The sequence below is a fragment of the Pelophylax lessonae genome, assembly GCF_965119305.1.
Source record: "Pelophylax lessonae genome assembly, chromosome: 3".
Lineage (NCBI taxonomy): Eukaryota > Metazoa > Chordata > Amphibia > Anura > Ranidae > Pelophylax > Pelophylax lessonae.
Genome location: NC_138770.1, coordinates 494,257,804 through 494,273,490, shown reverse-complemented (window position 1 = coordinate 494,273,490; position 15,687 = coordinate 494,257,804). Strand labels below are relative to the sequence as shown.

At 43.2% G+C, this 15,687-nt stretch overlaps 1 protein-coding gene across 1 annotated transcript in view; it reads left to right on the top strand.

The window, feature by feature from the left end:
• GALM (galactose mutarotase) overlaps nucleotides 1-14,967 on the top strand; it is a gene marked incomplete at its 5' end in the record, with an annotated part of 108,503 nt that extends 93,536 nt beyond the window's left edge. The window contains 3 exons of the mRNA XM_082250190.1: nucleotides 10,295-10,436; nucleotides 10,564-10,738; nucleotides 14,847-14,967. Coding sequence (XP_082106316.1) covers nucleotides 10,295-10,436; nucleotides 10,564-10,738; nucleotides 14,847-14,924 — 395 coding nt within the window. The 3' untranslated portion in view covers nucleotides 14,925-14,967. The remainder of the gene's footprint in view (nucleotides 1-10,294; nucleotides 10,437-10,563; nucleotides 10,739-14,846) is intronic.
• Between the last annotated feature and the right edge of the window lie 720 nt (nucleotides 14,968-15,687).

Below are 15,687 nucleotides of genomic sequence, written 5' to 3'. Positions count from 1 at the left end.
GTGAGAACCTCTCCCCTTCAGGGAGAGAGACATGGGTATGGCCTCAATGCCAAACACCTCCAGACCTTCCGTACTACCTCCATGTGTCTTACTGAAATACAGAGGAACACTGTTTGCCCTTTTTCTGTTCTATGTAGCGACAATGTTCACCGAACCTGGTACGCATGGCCCGAACTGTCCTTCCCACGTAGAGCAAACCACATTGACACTGCAAACCGTAAACTACGAATTGAGTACTTCAACAGATGAACTGCTGGATTTTAAAAAAGACCATCCATCCTTAAGAAAAACATCTGTTTCCCATGATCCATAAACAAACAGGCCTTACGCCTACTGAGTTTTCATTTGTAAGATCCTGACATGTTCAGGATAATGGGAATTTCTTTAATCTGTCGTTGTTTAACCTTCACTCTACTGGGTGCAACCATGCTCTTCACATTATTGGTTCGTCTAATGACGACCTTAGGCCTCTTTGGGAGTACTCGGCTAAGGGCAGAATCCTGTTCCAAAATAGGCCAATGTTTCTGGATGGCTTTCTTAATGGTCCAGTGTTGGTCATTGAAACCAGTGATAAACATTCTATCACGAGGGCCCCTGACCCTGAACACATTGGATTTGGTGTTGTCACAGCCACCGCTATACTGATCCCTGGCCCTCTGGATATGCTCTCTTTGATACCCTTTTTCCATAAGTTTTTTCATTAGGACTTCTACAGGTACTCCATAGTGTCTGTGCAATTCCTACCCAACCGAAAGAACTGGCTATAGGGGATATTGTCCTTCCACTTGGGAAGATGACCGCTCTTTTGATGCAGGTAGGAATTGCCGGTCGTCTCCTTAAAATGTGTTCTGTAAACTATCCTGCCATCCTGTTTCCAGGATAGCTCTATATCCAGAAAAACCAAAGAATGCTTATCTACAACATATGTGAACTTAATACCAAATGGATTGGTATTACAGTAGGATACAAAACTACTGTATCGTATCTAGGGAACCAACCCAGATGATGAGCACATCATCAATGTATCGTCCATAATAGACATGAGATGTAGACAAATAGAGATGTTGAGCAAATGGGTTCTGGGTCCAGATGTTGTATTGATTGATAATAAAAACATTTTTATCAATAATTACTTCAAGACTCTGTACTTCTACCATATACTCAATATCCACAAGGACCCCGATTGCCCACCAGGGAGACCCATTGTAGCTGCCATGGATGGCATCACCAGCAGGTTGTCTCAATATGTGGATCTTCATCTGCAACTGCTGGTGACTTCCTTGCCGGCTTACATTAGGGATTCTTCCCAGGTACTAGACATTCTACAGAAATATAGGTGGGAATCTGGGTACTTGTGGTTATCTTTGGATGTATGCTCACTATACGCATCCATTCCTCATGAAGATGGATTGAGCGCTGTGGAACATTTCTGTCAGAAGCAGAGTATATGCACCCTCTTCAATCTGAATTCATTGTCAATGCACAAAATTCGCTTTAGAGAGGAATTATTTAAAATTTGAGGGCTCGTTCTACAGACAGATATCTGGCACAGCTATGGGTGCACATTTTGCACCCAGCTATGCCAATTTGTTTATGGGTTTTTGGGAGAAATACAACATCTGGACCCAGAACCCAGTTGCTCAACATTTTGTCTATTATGGGCGATACATTGATGATGTGCTCATCATCTAGGATGGTTCTCTAGATACGGTGGGTAGTTTTGTATCCTACTGTAATACCAATCCATTTGGTATTAAGTTCACACAGATACGCACTCTTTGGTTATCTGGATCTGGAGCTATCCTGGAATCAGGATGGCAAGATAGTTTCCAGAACACATTTTAAGGAGACGGCGGGCAATTCCTACCTACATCAAAAGAACTGTCATCTTCCCAAGTGGAAGGACAATATCAACTATAGCCAGTTATTTTGGTTGCGTAGGAATTGCACAGACATTAGGGAGTACCTGTCCCAGGCAGAAGTCCTAATGAAAAAATGTATGAAAAAAGAGTATAAAAGAGAGCATATCCAGAGGGCCAGGGATAGGTATAGGGATGCTGTTAGAACACCAGGTCCAAAGTGTTGGTCAGGGGCCCTCGTGATATAATGTTTATCACTGGTTTCAATGACCAACACAGGGCCATTAAGAAGGCCATCCAGAAATATTGGTCTATTTTGGAACAGGATTCTGCCCTTAGCCGAGTACTCCCAAAGAGGCCTAAGGTTGTCTTTAGACGAGCCAACAATGTGAAGAGCATGGTTGCACGAAGTAGAGTGAAGGTTAAACAACGACAGGTTAAAGACATTCCCATGTTCCTGAACATGTCAGGATCTTACAAATGCAAACTCAGTAGGTGTAAGGCCTGTTTGTTTATGGATCATGGGAAACAGATGTTTTTCTTGAAGGATGGACGATCTTTTAAAATCCAGCAGTTCATCTGTTGTAGTACTCAATTCGCAGTTTACGGTTTGAAGTGTGCATGTGGTTTGCTCTATGTGGGGAGGACAGTTCGGGCCATGCGCCCCAGGTTCAGTGAACATCATTGCTACATAGTTACATATAGTTACATAGTAGGTGAGGTTGAATAAAGACAATAGTCCATCCAGTTCAACCTGTGTAGGTGTGTGTGGCTGTAATCATTTCACATACCCCTGAATGTTCTGATCCTTGAGATGTACGTCTAATAGTCTTTTGAAAGCCACCATACTACCCGCAGAAACCAGTTCTTGTGGTAGAGAATTCCACAATCTTGTAGCCCTAACAGTAAAGAACCCCCCACGTTGCCTGAGGTTAAAACGCTTCTCCTCTAATCGCATTGTGTGCCCCCGAGTCCTCATGCAATCCCTTCGACTGAACAGCTTTTTTTCTAAGCTGAGATCCCCATTGAGATATTTAAAAATTGCTATCATGTCCCCCCTCAGGCGTCTCTTCTCCAGGGAGAATAAATCAAGCGATTGGAGACGCTCTTCATAATCAAGGTTCTCCAATCCCCTAATTAGTTTAGTTGCCCTTCTCTGTACTCTCTCCAGCTCCAACACACCAGAACTGGCGACCAGAACTGGACAGAATACTCCAGATGCGGTCGGACCAGAGTTTTATAAAGTGGAAGGATTATAGTCTTATCTCTGGAAAACATCCCTTTCTTTATGCATGCTAATATTCTGCTAGCCTTGGTAGCCGCCGCATGACATTGCAAGCTGTTGCCTAGTCTATCATCAACCAAGACTCCCAGATCCTTCTCCATTTTTGATTCCCCCAAGAGTTCCCCTCGTGTATTGTGCTTTTATGTTTCTAGTCCCCAAGTGCAAAACCTTACACTTCTCCACGTTAAACCTCATTTGCCAAGTCGTTGCCCACTCCGTTATTTTGTCCAGGTCATTCTGTAGGATATCTGCTTCTTGCTGTGCAGTTATTGCCCTGCCTAATTTTGTGTCATCAGCAAAAACTGATATCGAACTACTGATCCCGTCCTCAATGCTGTTTATGAATAAATTGAACAAGGTTGGTCCTAGGACTGAGCCTTGGGGGACCCCGCTTACTACCTCAGACCAGTCTAAGTATGCGCTGTTTATTACCACCCTTTGGATACGCCCTTTTAACCAGTTCCGTATCCAAGAGCAAACCCTGCTGTCGATACCTGCAGACCTTATTTTATAAATTAAGCGCTTGTGGGGAACTGTATCAAACGCCTTAGCGAAATCTAGGTACACCACATCCACTGGTTTGCCCCTATCCAGCTCACAGCTCACCTCCTCGTAGAATGTTAAGAGATTGGTTTGACAAGAACGCCCATTTGTAAACCCAAGCTGGTTACTACGATATAGTCCCTTATCATCCCCTCCAGAAGTTTACATACTACTGATGTCAGACTGACCGGCCTATAATTTCCCGGTATATGCCTCTGACCCTTTTTGAATATCGGAATCACGTTTGCTTTCCTCCACTCCCCTGGTACATCTCCTGTCCTAATACTGTCCGCAAAGATCAGGAACAGTGGTCTGGATATAACCTTACTGAGTTCCTTGAGTACTCTCGGATGTACGCCATCCGGGCCTGGTGATTTGTTTGTGTTAAGTTTGTCCAGCCTTTCCCTGATTTCACCCTCTGTTAGCCACAGTGGCAAGTCCTGTGTATTACTACTAACCATACCGTCATGGTCAGTGTACCCCTCCGTTTCCTGTGTAAATACTGACGAGAAAAAAGCATTCAGCACGGTTGCTTTTTCAGTGTCCTCCGTAACCAACCTCCCATGATCGTTAATTATGTGTGCAATATGCTCTGCCCTAGTTTTTTTGCTGTTGATATACTTAAAGAATTTCTTTGGGTTTTTTTTACTATCCTTCGCTATTTGTCTCTCAAAGTCTATTTTAGCCATCTTGAATTTGTGTTTACACTTCTTATTTGCCTCCTTGTATTGGTCGAAAGCCAATACTGTGCCTTCTGATTTATATTTCCTGAAGGCCAATTTTTTTCCCCTAATAAGTTTTTTAACGCTACAGTTTAGCCAGCCAGGTTTGGCTTTGTCTCTTCTAAATTTATTTCCCATAGGAATACACTGCAAGATGCCTTTGCTTAATATGTTCCTAAAGCATTCCCATTTTTCCTCTGTGGTCAGCGATCCCAGGGTTTGGTCCCAGTTTACCCTTCCCATCAATGAGTACAATTTTGGAAAGTCTGCCCTTCTGAAGTTAAGGGTTCTTATGTTCCCCACTTGCCTTGCTATATTGTTATTTACGTTAAATGTGATCATCCTGTGATCGCTAGAGCCCAGGTTGTCCTGGACTCCTACCTCCGAGATTAGGTCTGGGTCATTAGTGATCAATAGATCCAGGATTGCGTTTTCTCTAGTAGGAGAATCCACCAGCTGTGACATGTAATTATCCAGTAAGGTTTCCGTGAATAGACGGCCCTTTATGTGAGTGTGTAGTCCCCTCTCCCCAGTCAATGTCGGGATAATTTAAGTCCCCCAATATTATGACTGATCCTAGCTTTGCCACTTTACCCAAAAGTGCTAAAAATTCCAGCTCTACCTCCTCCCCTTGTTTAGGTGGCCTATAGCAAATCCCCACAATTACTTTTCCCTTTTCTCCTTCCCTATGGAGTTCTACCCATACGGATTCTAACTCCATAATCATCCCTTCCGTAATGTCACTCCTCTCAATCACCTTTACATTGTTCTTGACGTAGAGACATACCCCTCGACCTCTTTTTCCTACCCTGTCCTTCCGGTACACCGAATACCCTTGGATATTGGCCAGCCAGTCATGTCTCCGCTATTCCCACAAGGTCTATGTCCTCCTCATGTACTAACATTTCCAACTCATCCATTTTATTAGCTAGGCTCCTGGCATTAGCATATACCCCTCTTAGTTTTACGGAAGTTAAACGTGATTGGTGGTTATGTTTATTCCTGTTTGGTCTGAGGTTCTCCCGCACAGACCTGCCAATTGACGTTGTGGACCTACTGTTGCTGCTGACCCTACAGCTGCCTTCAGTCCTTTGCTCCCTCCTAACTGCCTCTACCTCTGAGCCCTCCCCCCGTCTCCTAGTTTAAAAGCCCCTCCAACTTGGTGGCCATCTTTATCCCCAAAAGAGCTGTACCTTCCCCATTAAGGTGCAGCCCATCCTTACTAAAGAGCCGGTAGCCGACTGAGAAGTCAGCCCAGTTCTCCAGGAATCCAAACCCCTCCTTCCTACACCAGTTCCTCAGCCACTTGTTAAGTTCCCTAATCTCCTTCTACCTCTCCTGTGTGGCTCGAGGTACAGGCAGTATTTCAGAGAAAACCACCTTGGAGGTCCTTTTCCTCAATCTATTACCTAAGTCCCTGAAATCGTTCTTTAGGATCCTCCACCTACCTTTAACTTTGTCATTAGTGCCCACATGCACCATGACCGCTGGGTCATCCCCAGCCCCGCAAAATAATCTGTCTGCCAGATTTGCAATGTGCCGAACGCGGGCGCCCGGTAAACAACAAACTTTTCGGTTCACGAGATCTTTTTTACAGATTGCCCTCTCTGTCCTCTTGATAACTGAGTCCCCAACTACCACAACCTTTCTAACCTTTCCTGAGTTATGGCCCCCCTTCTTCCTGGAGCCGTCCCTCCCCTGGCAGCTGAGGGAGGGCGCATGCTCCAGCACTGCCACCCCTGAGCTGATATCCCCCTCAACCTGCAACTCGGCAAATATGTTAGGGTGTACCAACTCAGGACTGGCCTCCCTGACACTCCTCCCACTAACATTCCTAACAGTCACCCAGCTGCGTACCTCTGCTGCTTGCGTCTCCTCTATTCCTCCTTCCTCTTAGCTGGCCCCTGCCAGCGCCTGATGGGTAATGTCCAAGCTCCTTTCCAGGTTGTAGATGCCACGCAGTCTTACCACTGTGTTCTCTAGATCCACAATGTGGGCTTCTAGAGCAACAAGTCACTCACATCTTGCACAGCAGTATTCGTCCTCGATTGGTTCATCAAGAAACTCATACATGGCGCAAGAAGTGCACTGAGTGGCATCCCCAATCCTGTCGGACATTATTACCCACTACTCTATGGGGATAATGTTAACGACCTGCTCTTCCTTACCTACACTACCTCTAACTCCCCTGGTACAAAACCTGGGGTACTCACCAGTCGCTAATATACTAACCAGTCACTAAGATACTCACCAGTCGCACATAGAACAGAAAAAGGACAAACATAGTGTTCCTCTGCATTTCAGTGAGACACATGGAGGCAGTACGGAAGGTCTGAAGGTGTTTGGCATTGAGGCCACACACATGTCAGGGAGAGGTTCTCACGGTTATGTAGGCGACAGACCTTCTGGAGTTTTACACTTAATTCCATGTCCCCAGTGAGGCTAAATGATGAATTAGAGGTCAGTACTCTTATTTGAAAATATATATTTATATACACGTTTATTGTTGTATGACCAGCTAAATGAACTTGTGACTACGAATGACCAGCTAATAGGAGATGGATATTTTCATCATATATTTATATACACATACACAAACGATTGTACTATATATATGTGTGAGTACAATATTGTTTAAGCTAAAGGATATGCTCTAAATAAGGTCACAAACCAAAGGGAAGCTGATTAAATCATGTGACCTAAATTTAGGTTATAAGTTGAGAACACATGAAAGCAAGATGCAAAATAACTGATGGTATCATCTGCACACACCTGAATAAAGCAGTTTGGTAAACGGAAGGAAAACACACCTGTTATTTGGTACCAACTAACTGCAAAACTTCTACCGCTGTTATAGCAGAGCAGCATCCTGTGTTAAGTCATGATTATATTTTTCCTGGTGTATAAAACATTACCAAATTTGTAGAAATGTAGGTCCATGATGATTATAGTCAAATTAACAAGTTTACCCATTGAATTAACTTCATTATAAACCTCTTGACAGCACAAGATAAGGGTCAATATCTTTAAAGTCTTTATGTTATCATTACCATGTATGAACCTTAGTTCAGTTTATGCTGCAGTCTGGTGGATTGCTTGATGTGTTGATGTCATTGTTCATTAGCCTACACTCATCTACAGAGCTTGAATAGTTTAAACTGGCATAAAGAAGTTTGGTCCCAAGCTGATGCACACAATAATAAAAATTGCTACCTGGACAAGTAGCTAATCCTATATTGCATTACAGCTCAATTATTTGTCTCCATAGATAACAAAAATTTTTTTCACTTTCGAACAGTGGTTAGTAGAAACAGATAACAAGCATAATGGTTCATGCCTACAGGTTATCGGAAGCCATTTGGCTACACTGAAAAAATAGCAGAAAATATGAAATATGAAATATAAATATTTCATATTGACCACATGCAGCTAAACGGGAGTGAATTGAGGGGATGCATCAGCATTTTAGCTAAATGGTGTATCATTAGCTTCAACAGCTTGTTTGATCCTTTAAAGTGAAATATCAAACCAGTCTCCAACAAGAATTTCGGGTTGGGCCTTGTTTGCATTCGTGGTTTGGTCGGCAGGCAGTACCCCCCCACCAAATACGACCCATTCACATGAACTGCACATGGCTGCACAGATTTTTAGGGGTTAAAACAGGAAGTGAGGTGACATAACACCTCACTGCCTGTCAAATGTCCTCTAAATCCACTGTGGATAACTCTTCAGAGGGTACAGCAAGTTTAAACAAACCCTTTGTCAGTTTGAGAGCTCAGTATGCTCAGAAAACAAAGTAGTTTATTAGAGGTTTATTTCTAAAATAAAATACGTTATACAGTACAATACAAAAAAGTTACATATAAGATCAATTTATAAACTTAAAAATGAAAACAAAACTGACTAAAAACTACTGTAGTTTTCTACTAAATGTACAGTAACTATGATAGCGCCTTTAGTTTGCCTTGTTCTTTTAATAAAAGTTTTAAGGTGTCCAAGGGTAATGCACCAGGTATTTGCGCCTCCTTTTCTCTCTTTTGTATGCACTTCTGATTGGAGTTCCCCACCTGAGGAGAGCAGCATGCCTGTTATTCCCATTGGAGCGAGGGCTTGGGTGATAAAGGTGTTTGGATATCGATAATACACGCCTAATTCGTTGCTATGATGATGCGTTTCGGAGGCGTGGCCTCCTTCCTCAGGTCATGCCCATCCTAATACCTAACCTCATTTTATCAGCAGTAACCTCTCCTTTGCCCCTCTACTTAAAAGGGCCATAACAGGAAGGGTTTTATCACATGAGGAACGATATGGGAGGGCTAAAAAGCAACCTTGCTGGCAGTCAAGAATACATTAAATAATCATAATGAGCTAACACACTTACAAAAGCATTTAAAAACGTTTAAAACTATTTAAAAAACCCTTTTAAAAAACTGAGAATAAAAGGGATTCTGACCCCTAGTTTCAAGATTTGTAATACTTCTACGTGTAAAAGGTAAAAAAAAAAAAATGTTTTTTGTAAATATATATATATATATATATATATATATATATATATATATATAATATTGTTTCGTTTTATCAGGCATTTTTCACATTTATGAGCAGAAAAAGTCTTGCTAATTGTATCTGTAAGCCCTAGCAATGAATGTTTTTAATTTGCCATCTTTGGTCTGTTAACCACTTGAGTTCCCGAGCATTTTTCTCCCCAAGGCCAGGTTCACAAATGTGCGAATTGGATGCTGTTTTCACTGCATCCAATTCGCATGACATGCGAGTGTGCCTGGCTCTCAATGGAGCTGGTTCACACATGTCCAGGGCAGCCGCGGTGCGGGTTTCAAAAGGGTGCTGTGCCTTTTTGCATCCAGTTCAGGTGGGAATTCAGGCAAAAAATTCGGACCTGAATCGCACCTGAACTGGTGAACAAAAACGCACCAGACCCCAGGCCGGAAAAAGCGGCTGCACATATGTGAACCTGGCCTTAATCCCCTGGAGTCCCAGAGCATTTCTTCTTTTTGGTGAAGTCTCTGGTACACACATTATATCTTTATATCTATATGTTTGTAGTATAGCCTAATAAATTATAAATTTATATTTTTTTTTCAGGACAGATTGGGTTTTAATCTGATTTCAAATTTGTATATATGTATTTTACTTCCTTTGCATTTTTCCCAAAGTGGTGTTGTAATCATCAAAGTCTGTTGATTTAAAATGATACCACATTAGTGCAACAACAAAAATGACAGGTGCCGCTCAAGGCTCCAACAGGTCCTCTTGCATAACAAACCGCTAGGAGTGCCAACGAAACTAGAGCTCATCACAGGTCAAAACATCCAGTAGGGAACGAAAGACCTAGAAGTTGTACATCACAGCAAAACCCTGCGAGGAGGTGTATGACTGCCTAAGCCCGGGCTCCAACTGGGCCATGGCCCAATGAACTTTACTTCCCCAGAGCTTAATTATGGAGATCCCCATGATTAAGCTTGGGGTGGAGTGAAATGCATTGGGGACGTGGCCCGGTTGGAGCCCGGGCTGAGGCTGTCATATATCCCCCTTACAGGGTTTTGCTGTTACGTGCGACTTTAGGACTTTCTTTCCCTACCACATTAGTGTACTTTTTTGCAATATGGTTCTTTACTAGGCTGTGCTGCTGCTACTGTTTAGGTGCACTACTTGTCTTGGGTCACAAGACTTGCTGAAAACAAATTGTATGGAACATTTTTAATAATAATAATGCAAGCTGCCAGGAACGGTACACAACTGACAGAAAACACATTCCCCAAACAGAAACAACATCCCCTAATAGTTTAGGAAACATTGGAATAGTTTTTAATTGTCAGTATGTCACAAGGCATAGAGTTTATTGTTTGATGTGGCGACTCTTACAGGAGACATAAACCCAGTTGAAGGAACAAACTTTGATTTGAGGAAACCAGTCAATCTTGGAAGCCAGATTGCCAAATTGCAAGAAAGTGGATATGACCATAACTTTTGCTTGAAGGAGTCTCAAAAACAACGTACTTGTGCAAGGTGGGACAGCTTTTCTTTTTTTTTTTTTTTTTCTCATGCCATTTTCCTTGTAGATGTTTTTCATCCTCTTTCAACTAACCTTTATCTTTTAACAAATGTTTTAAGTAATATGATCTATATTTTACAGGGTATACCATAAGCCTAGCGGCAGAATGCTCAGTGTGCGGACAACTCAGCCTGGTATCCAGTTTTACACAGCTAATTTCTTGGATGGATCACTGAAAGGCAAAGGAGGTGCTGTGTATCCAAAACATTCAGCATTTTGCCTTGAAACTCAGGCATGGCCCGATGCTGTAAATAAGGTAAATGTTTGTTGTTTTTTTTTTCCTTTTTATCAGGCATATTTCACCAAAATTTTTACTTTGATAGCTTGGATTGCATATCAATGTATATTAAAATAATAATATCAATACTAATATGCTAATTCTGCCAAACTTCAATTCCAGATGCTTCTTGGTTGACACTATTGTGATATACCCTTCACAATATTTATAAAATATGAAGGGAGTGTGTCCAAGATGGCACTACATGAGCTGGGAGCTAAACTGCAAATTCTGGTATTCCTGGCGACTTCGTCCAGGGTTTGTGCCTGTCACTGGGACCTTTTGTCAAGCTTACTCTTTGCCATATCTTTATAGTCCATTGTGTTAGATACTGAGGATAATAACCGGCTAAAGTTAACCCTACCATATCTGATATCCTGAAGGCTTTATATGCTAGTCATTATCCTGGAAGGGAAAGGCTGATAAAATAAAAATCTGATTTAAACATTCTGAGACATGTTATACAAACATTGTGTATGAAAGTACAGCTAACATAAGTTAAGCATGACAGGGTAAGTAAGCTGGAGGATAGATTTGCTCCTATGTTATGTAAAATGATTTTAAAGGCAAAAAGTTTTTTTTTTTACCTTAATTTATTTAATTTATTGGTCTCTGTGTCTTACTGCCATGGTTTGGTAGCCAAATTAGTATTATTGTGCACTTCAACTGTTCTAGAGTCCATTTACATAGGTGGGCGCACTTTAAGGTGCACATATCATCCGCTGGTATGCATTCTGCACACACTATATAATGTGTTGTTAAAATGCATCCCATTACCTAGTTTTTCCTAATCATATATTATAGTGCATAGGAGAAGTATTCGTAGACATTTTCATGTTGTTGCCTTTAGAAGATTAGACACTGGCAAACAAACTGTAAAGACAGCTCAGTATAACCCCTCACACTTTCAGCATGCCTTTTGCTAGTGTCCTATTGAGAATGGACATTTTCTCTCTGCTGTGAAAGAAGCAAACCATTGCCTACTTCTCTTTTGTTCTTTTATTAAGATTTTTCTTTTTCTACAATTAAGATTCTTCATTTGCTACAGAACCACTATGGCTTATTTTTTGCAGCTTCCAGGTCGGCTACCCATTTGACTTTGCTTTGGGCAGCTGAAGCAGACTCCACCAAGAAGAAGTGGGACTGGACTGTAATATTGCCCTCTGAGCACTGAACTGTGCTTTAGGTGCTCATTTAGGCACATGGTGCAACATGTTGATTTAGTTGTAGGGTGCTTTACATGTCTAGGGCCACATGTCGGGGGGGGGGGGGCTGTCCCTGAAGAGTGTTTGTCTTAAAGTGTCTCTTTAGGGTGCCTTTTCGACCTGTTGGTGACTGCAAGAGGTTGTAAAGCCACTACTGCAGTAAGTCAGGGCTACAACTCTTTTGGGACCCCAGAGATGCAGGGCTATGGCCCCTAAAATATTACTCCCGCATGTGCCAGCTGACTACTTTGGTCGCTAGTCTGAGCCCCGGTTCACACTTGTGCGTGTGCGGGGTTCGCATGTAATGTCGGAGCGCACTGCTCCGACATTACATGCGATCGGCTGTGCGGTGCGAGTTTAGCCATACAAACTGTATGGCTAAATTCGCACCGCACCCGCAGCAAACACGCACAGGGACCCTTTTTGGCAGCCGCATCAGGATCGGATCGCACAGCGGTTCACACTTGTGCGATCCGATCCTGTGTGAACTGCACGATCGCACTGTGATATGCGATCAAACTGGGGGTGTCGTTAAGATTACATTGACACCCCCAGCGCATCGCATATGGCAGTGTGAACTGCCGGGGGTGCGTGTGCGATGCGGGAACAGGCTGCGGATTCGCAGCCTTCCCGCATTGCATAAATGTGAACCGGACCTGAAGGTGGGTTCGTGAGCAGTATCACTGCTTATTTTTCCTATTGGATTAGGTGTGGGTGCAGTTTATTTCAGACACTTTTAATCAGCTTTGGGTTTTTTCGTTTTATCAGTTTAGGGAAGGTTTCTCCAAAGACTACTGACACTAAAAGCTCAGGCTGATGTCCTCAGCCACTGTTCTCCTCAGAGGCTCTTGTTTATCAAGAGAGGAGTTTTCAGACAAGGTGTATGATTTTATAGGGAAGCTTTCGACTTTGTTGGGGGCTTTAGACTGCAGGGACCACAAGATTGCCCCCCTCACCGTATCCTTCTCTAATCTTCCTCTAGCTACTATTGTACATTCGAATTGAGATAGTACTTTGTCGGCTATCCGTGGACTCCATACATGAGGAGATTCCATCTGACACATCTCCATAACTTAAAGTTACTATCATGATCATTATTGTTGCAGTTCACTCTTTCTGAGACCAATCAACATTTCTGGATGGAGCCATCTCTTTCTTTACAAAATGGGCCAGTTAATGCATCTGGGCATGACTTTTGCAGGTGGTAGGACCAAGTATGTATCCTCTGCAACCATATCACAGTAATCACACCTAGCTGATGGGGGATTTCTGTCTTCAGGCTTTCATAGTCCACAGCCACCTATAGGCCTGAGTCAAAGTATTAAAGTATTCTCCCTGAGCACCTCCTGAGAGATAGGGTGCTGGGATACCTGCCTATTGTTCCTTGGCACAATGTTTCCAGTCTGCGATCCTCTCAAAAGTGTAGAGGAAGGCCTCTACTTCATTGTGTGAGGTCAGCTTCTGAAGGCAATGCTAGCCCATACATCCCTACTGTAACTAGGAGTGCTCTCAGCTTCCCTGGGGTCCTGTTTTATCAGCTGAGAACTCCTTCAGCACCCACAGTTATCCCTTAAAGAGGAAGGCTATGTTGTGGTTGTCCTTCTCTCTCGCTTTCTGTTGCAGCTTAAACTGGGCTGCACCACACTGGTTTGCATCCTCTGAGGCCTGCAGCTGTGCCCTGGTGAACTCCTACTATACAGTAAAAGCCTGGATAAGGACTTGCATTTACTTGAGGACATATCTTTATGCGAAGGTAACTAGGACTAGAAAACTATAACCAAGGTTGACCATAAACTGTTAGCCTGTGGGCTGAATAAAAGATATTGAACAGCGCCAAACAGTGCAGATGGCACCCATACTGAGTTATTCTATTCTGACCGCTGCATACCCAACAGTGGCTGCACCTGATTGGATTTAGCTGCTGTTCTTCTGAAAAATTTCCAGCAGGTTCATTTGACAAAAGTAAGCAACCCACTGAGTAAATATCACCTGGTTCATCAGGAATCGGACAAAGTTCTCTCACTGTAGGGCTCCTTTCACACGGTCCGCCTCCACCGGCGGACTCCGTGCTGCTCAGCAGGGGATTGATCCGCCGATCCCCGCTGAGCAGGCAGATGACAGCTCCGTCTCTGCTGTGCGGAGAGGGAAGTGTCAGATCCCCGCTGTTCTCTATGGGGGAATCAGAAGAGAACGGATCGTCTGTCCATTCTCATCCGATCCACTGGACGGATGGAAAATAGGGTTTCCATCCGTCCGGATTTCACGGACAGGATCGGAATCGTATAGCAGCAGGTGTCAGCGGAGATGTCTCCACTGACATCCGCAGCCCCATAGGGATGCATGGAGGATCCGATCAGATCTGCCTAAAAAACTGACAGGCGGATCTGATCGGATCGTTCGTGTGAAAGGGGCCTAAGGGTCCTTTCACACGAACGATCCGATCAGATCCGCCTGTCAGATTTTTAGGCCGATCTGATCGGATCCTCCATGCATCCCTATGGGGCAGCGGATGTCAGCGGAGACATGTCTGCTGACACCTGCTGCTATCCGATTCCGATCCTGTCCATGAAATCCAGACGGATGGAAACCCTATTTTCCATCTGTCCAGGGGATCGGATCAGATGAGAACGGACAGGCGGTCTGTTCTCATCTGATTCCCCCATAGAGAACAGCGGGGATCTGACACCTCCCTCTCTGCACAGTGAGCGGAGACAGAGCTGTCATCCACCTGCTCAGCAGGGATCGGTGGATCGATCCCCGCTGAGCAGCACGAAGTCCGCCGACGGAGGCGGTCCGTGTGAAAGGAGCCTAAGGCCAGCTTATAAAAAAAAAAGGTTCAAGCAAACAAAACAGCTATTCTTACCTTTCATTTTTTATTCTAGCCCCAGTTCCCAAACATCCTGCTACACTGTGGTGAAGAGTACAACCAAACAACTTGGTTTCAGTTTTCCGTGGAATAAAGGGCTTTCAAAAAAGCAGGTACGCATCTGCTTCACCTTCTGCGAAATTACATTGACGATGGAGCATCAATCAGGAATTTGGAATCTCACATGTGGTGGATACTTGTTGTTGAGGTCTACTTTAAACGCATGATGTTACACAGTACACATCTGAACACAGCCTCGCAATGTTGATCAGATTGTTATCTTATTTCTTCATAGAATACCATGTTAGTCACTATTCTTAGTAACATTCATTTTACAAGGCACTTTATATAATTTGATGCTAGATATTCATATTTTCATACTTGAATTTGTAACTGCAATGTATAAAGCTAAACTCACAGAATTGTACACAAAAACATCCTTGCATTGGGCTACTGTAAAGGGTAAATGCTTGTGAAATCTAGGAGTAGAGGAAAAAGCTATAATGCTTCATCTTTTCCTTTGCTTAGGTAGGCTTTGTGCGCACACCTTATTTCACTGATGCCTTGGGTGGATGGTGGGCCCTTACTGTCCTAGTGTGCAATGCAGGGCTATTGGTCCAGCATTATACTTGTCATTAGCATGCAATTTTTGGCCAGAGTATCCAAGAGAAGAAACATTGGGTGACCAATCTCGGAGGAAGCCTGCAAGAACTTTTAATGAGGCAAATATTACAACTTATTCTTCTACTGCTAGAATTAATGAGCATTTCACTCTTGCTGTGCACGGGGTCCTATTGCAAGGGTTTTTTTTGTGTAATTGACAGATTTCAGCTTTAAACCATGGATGGAATGAAGAA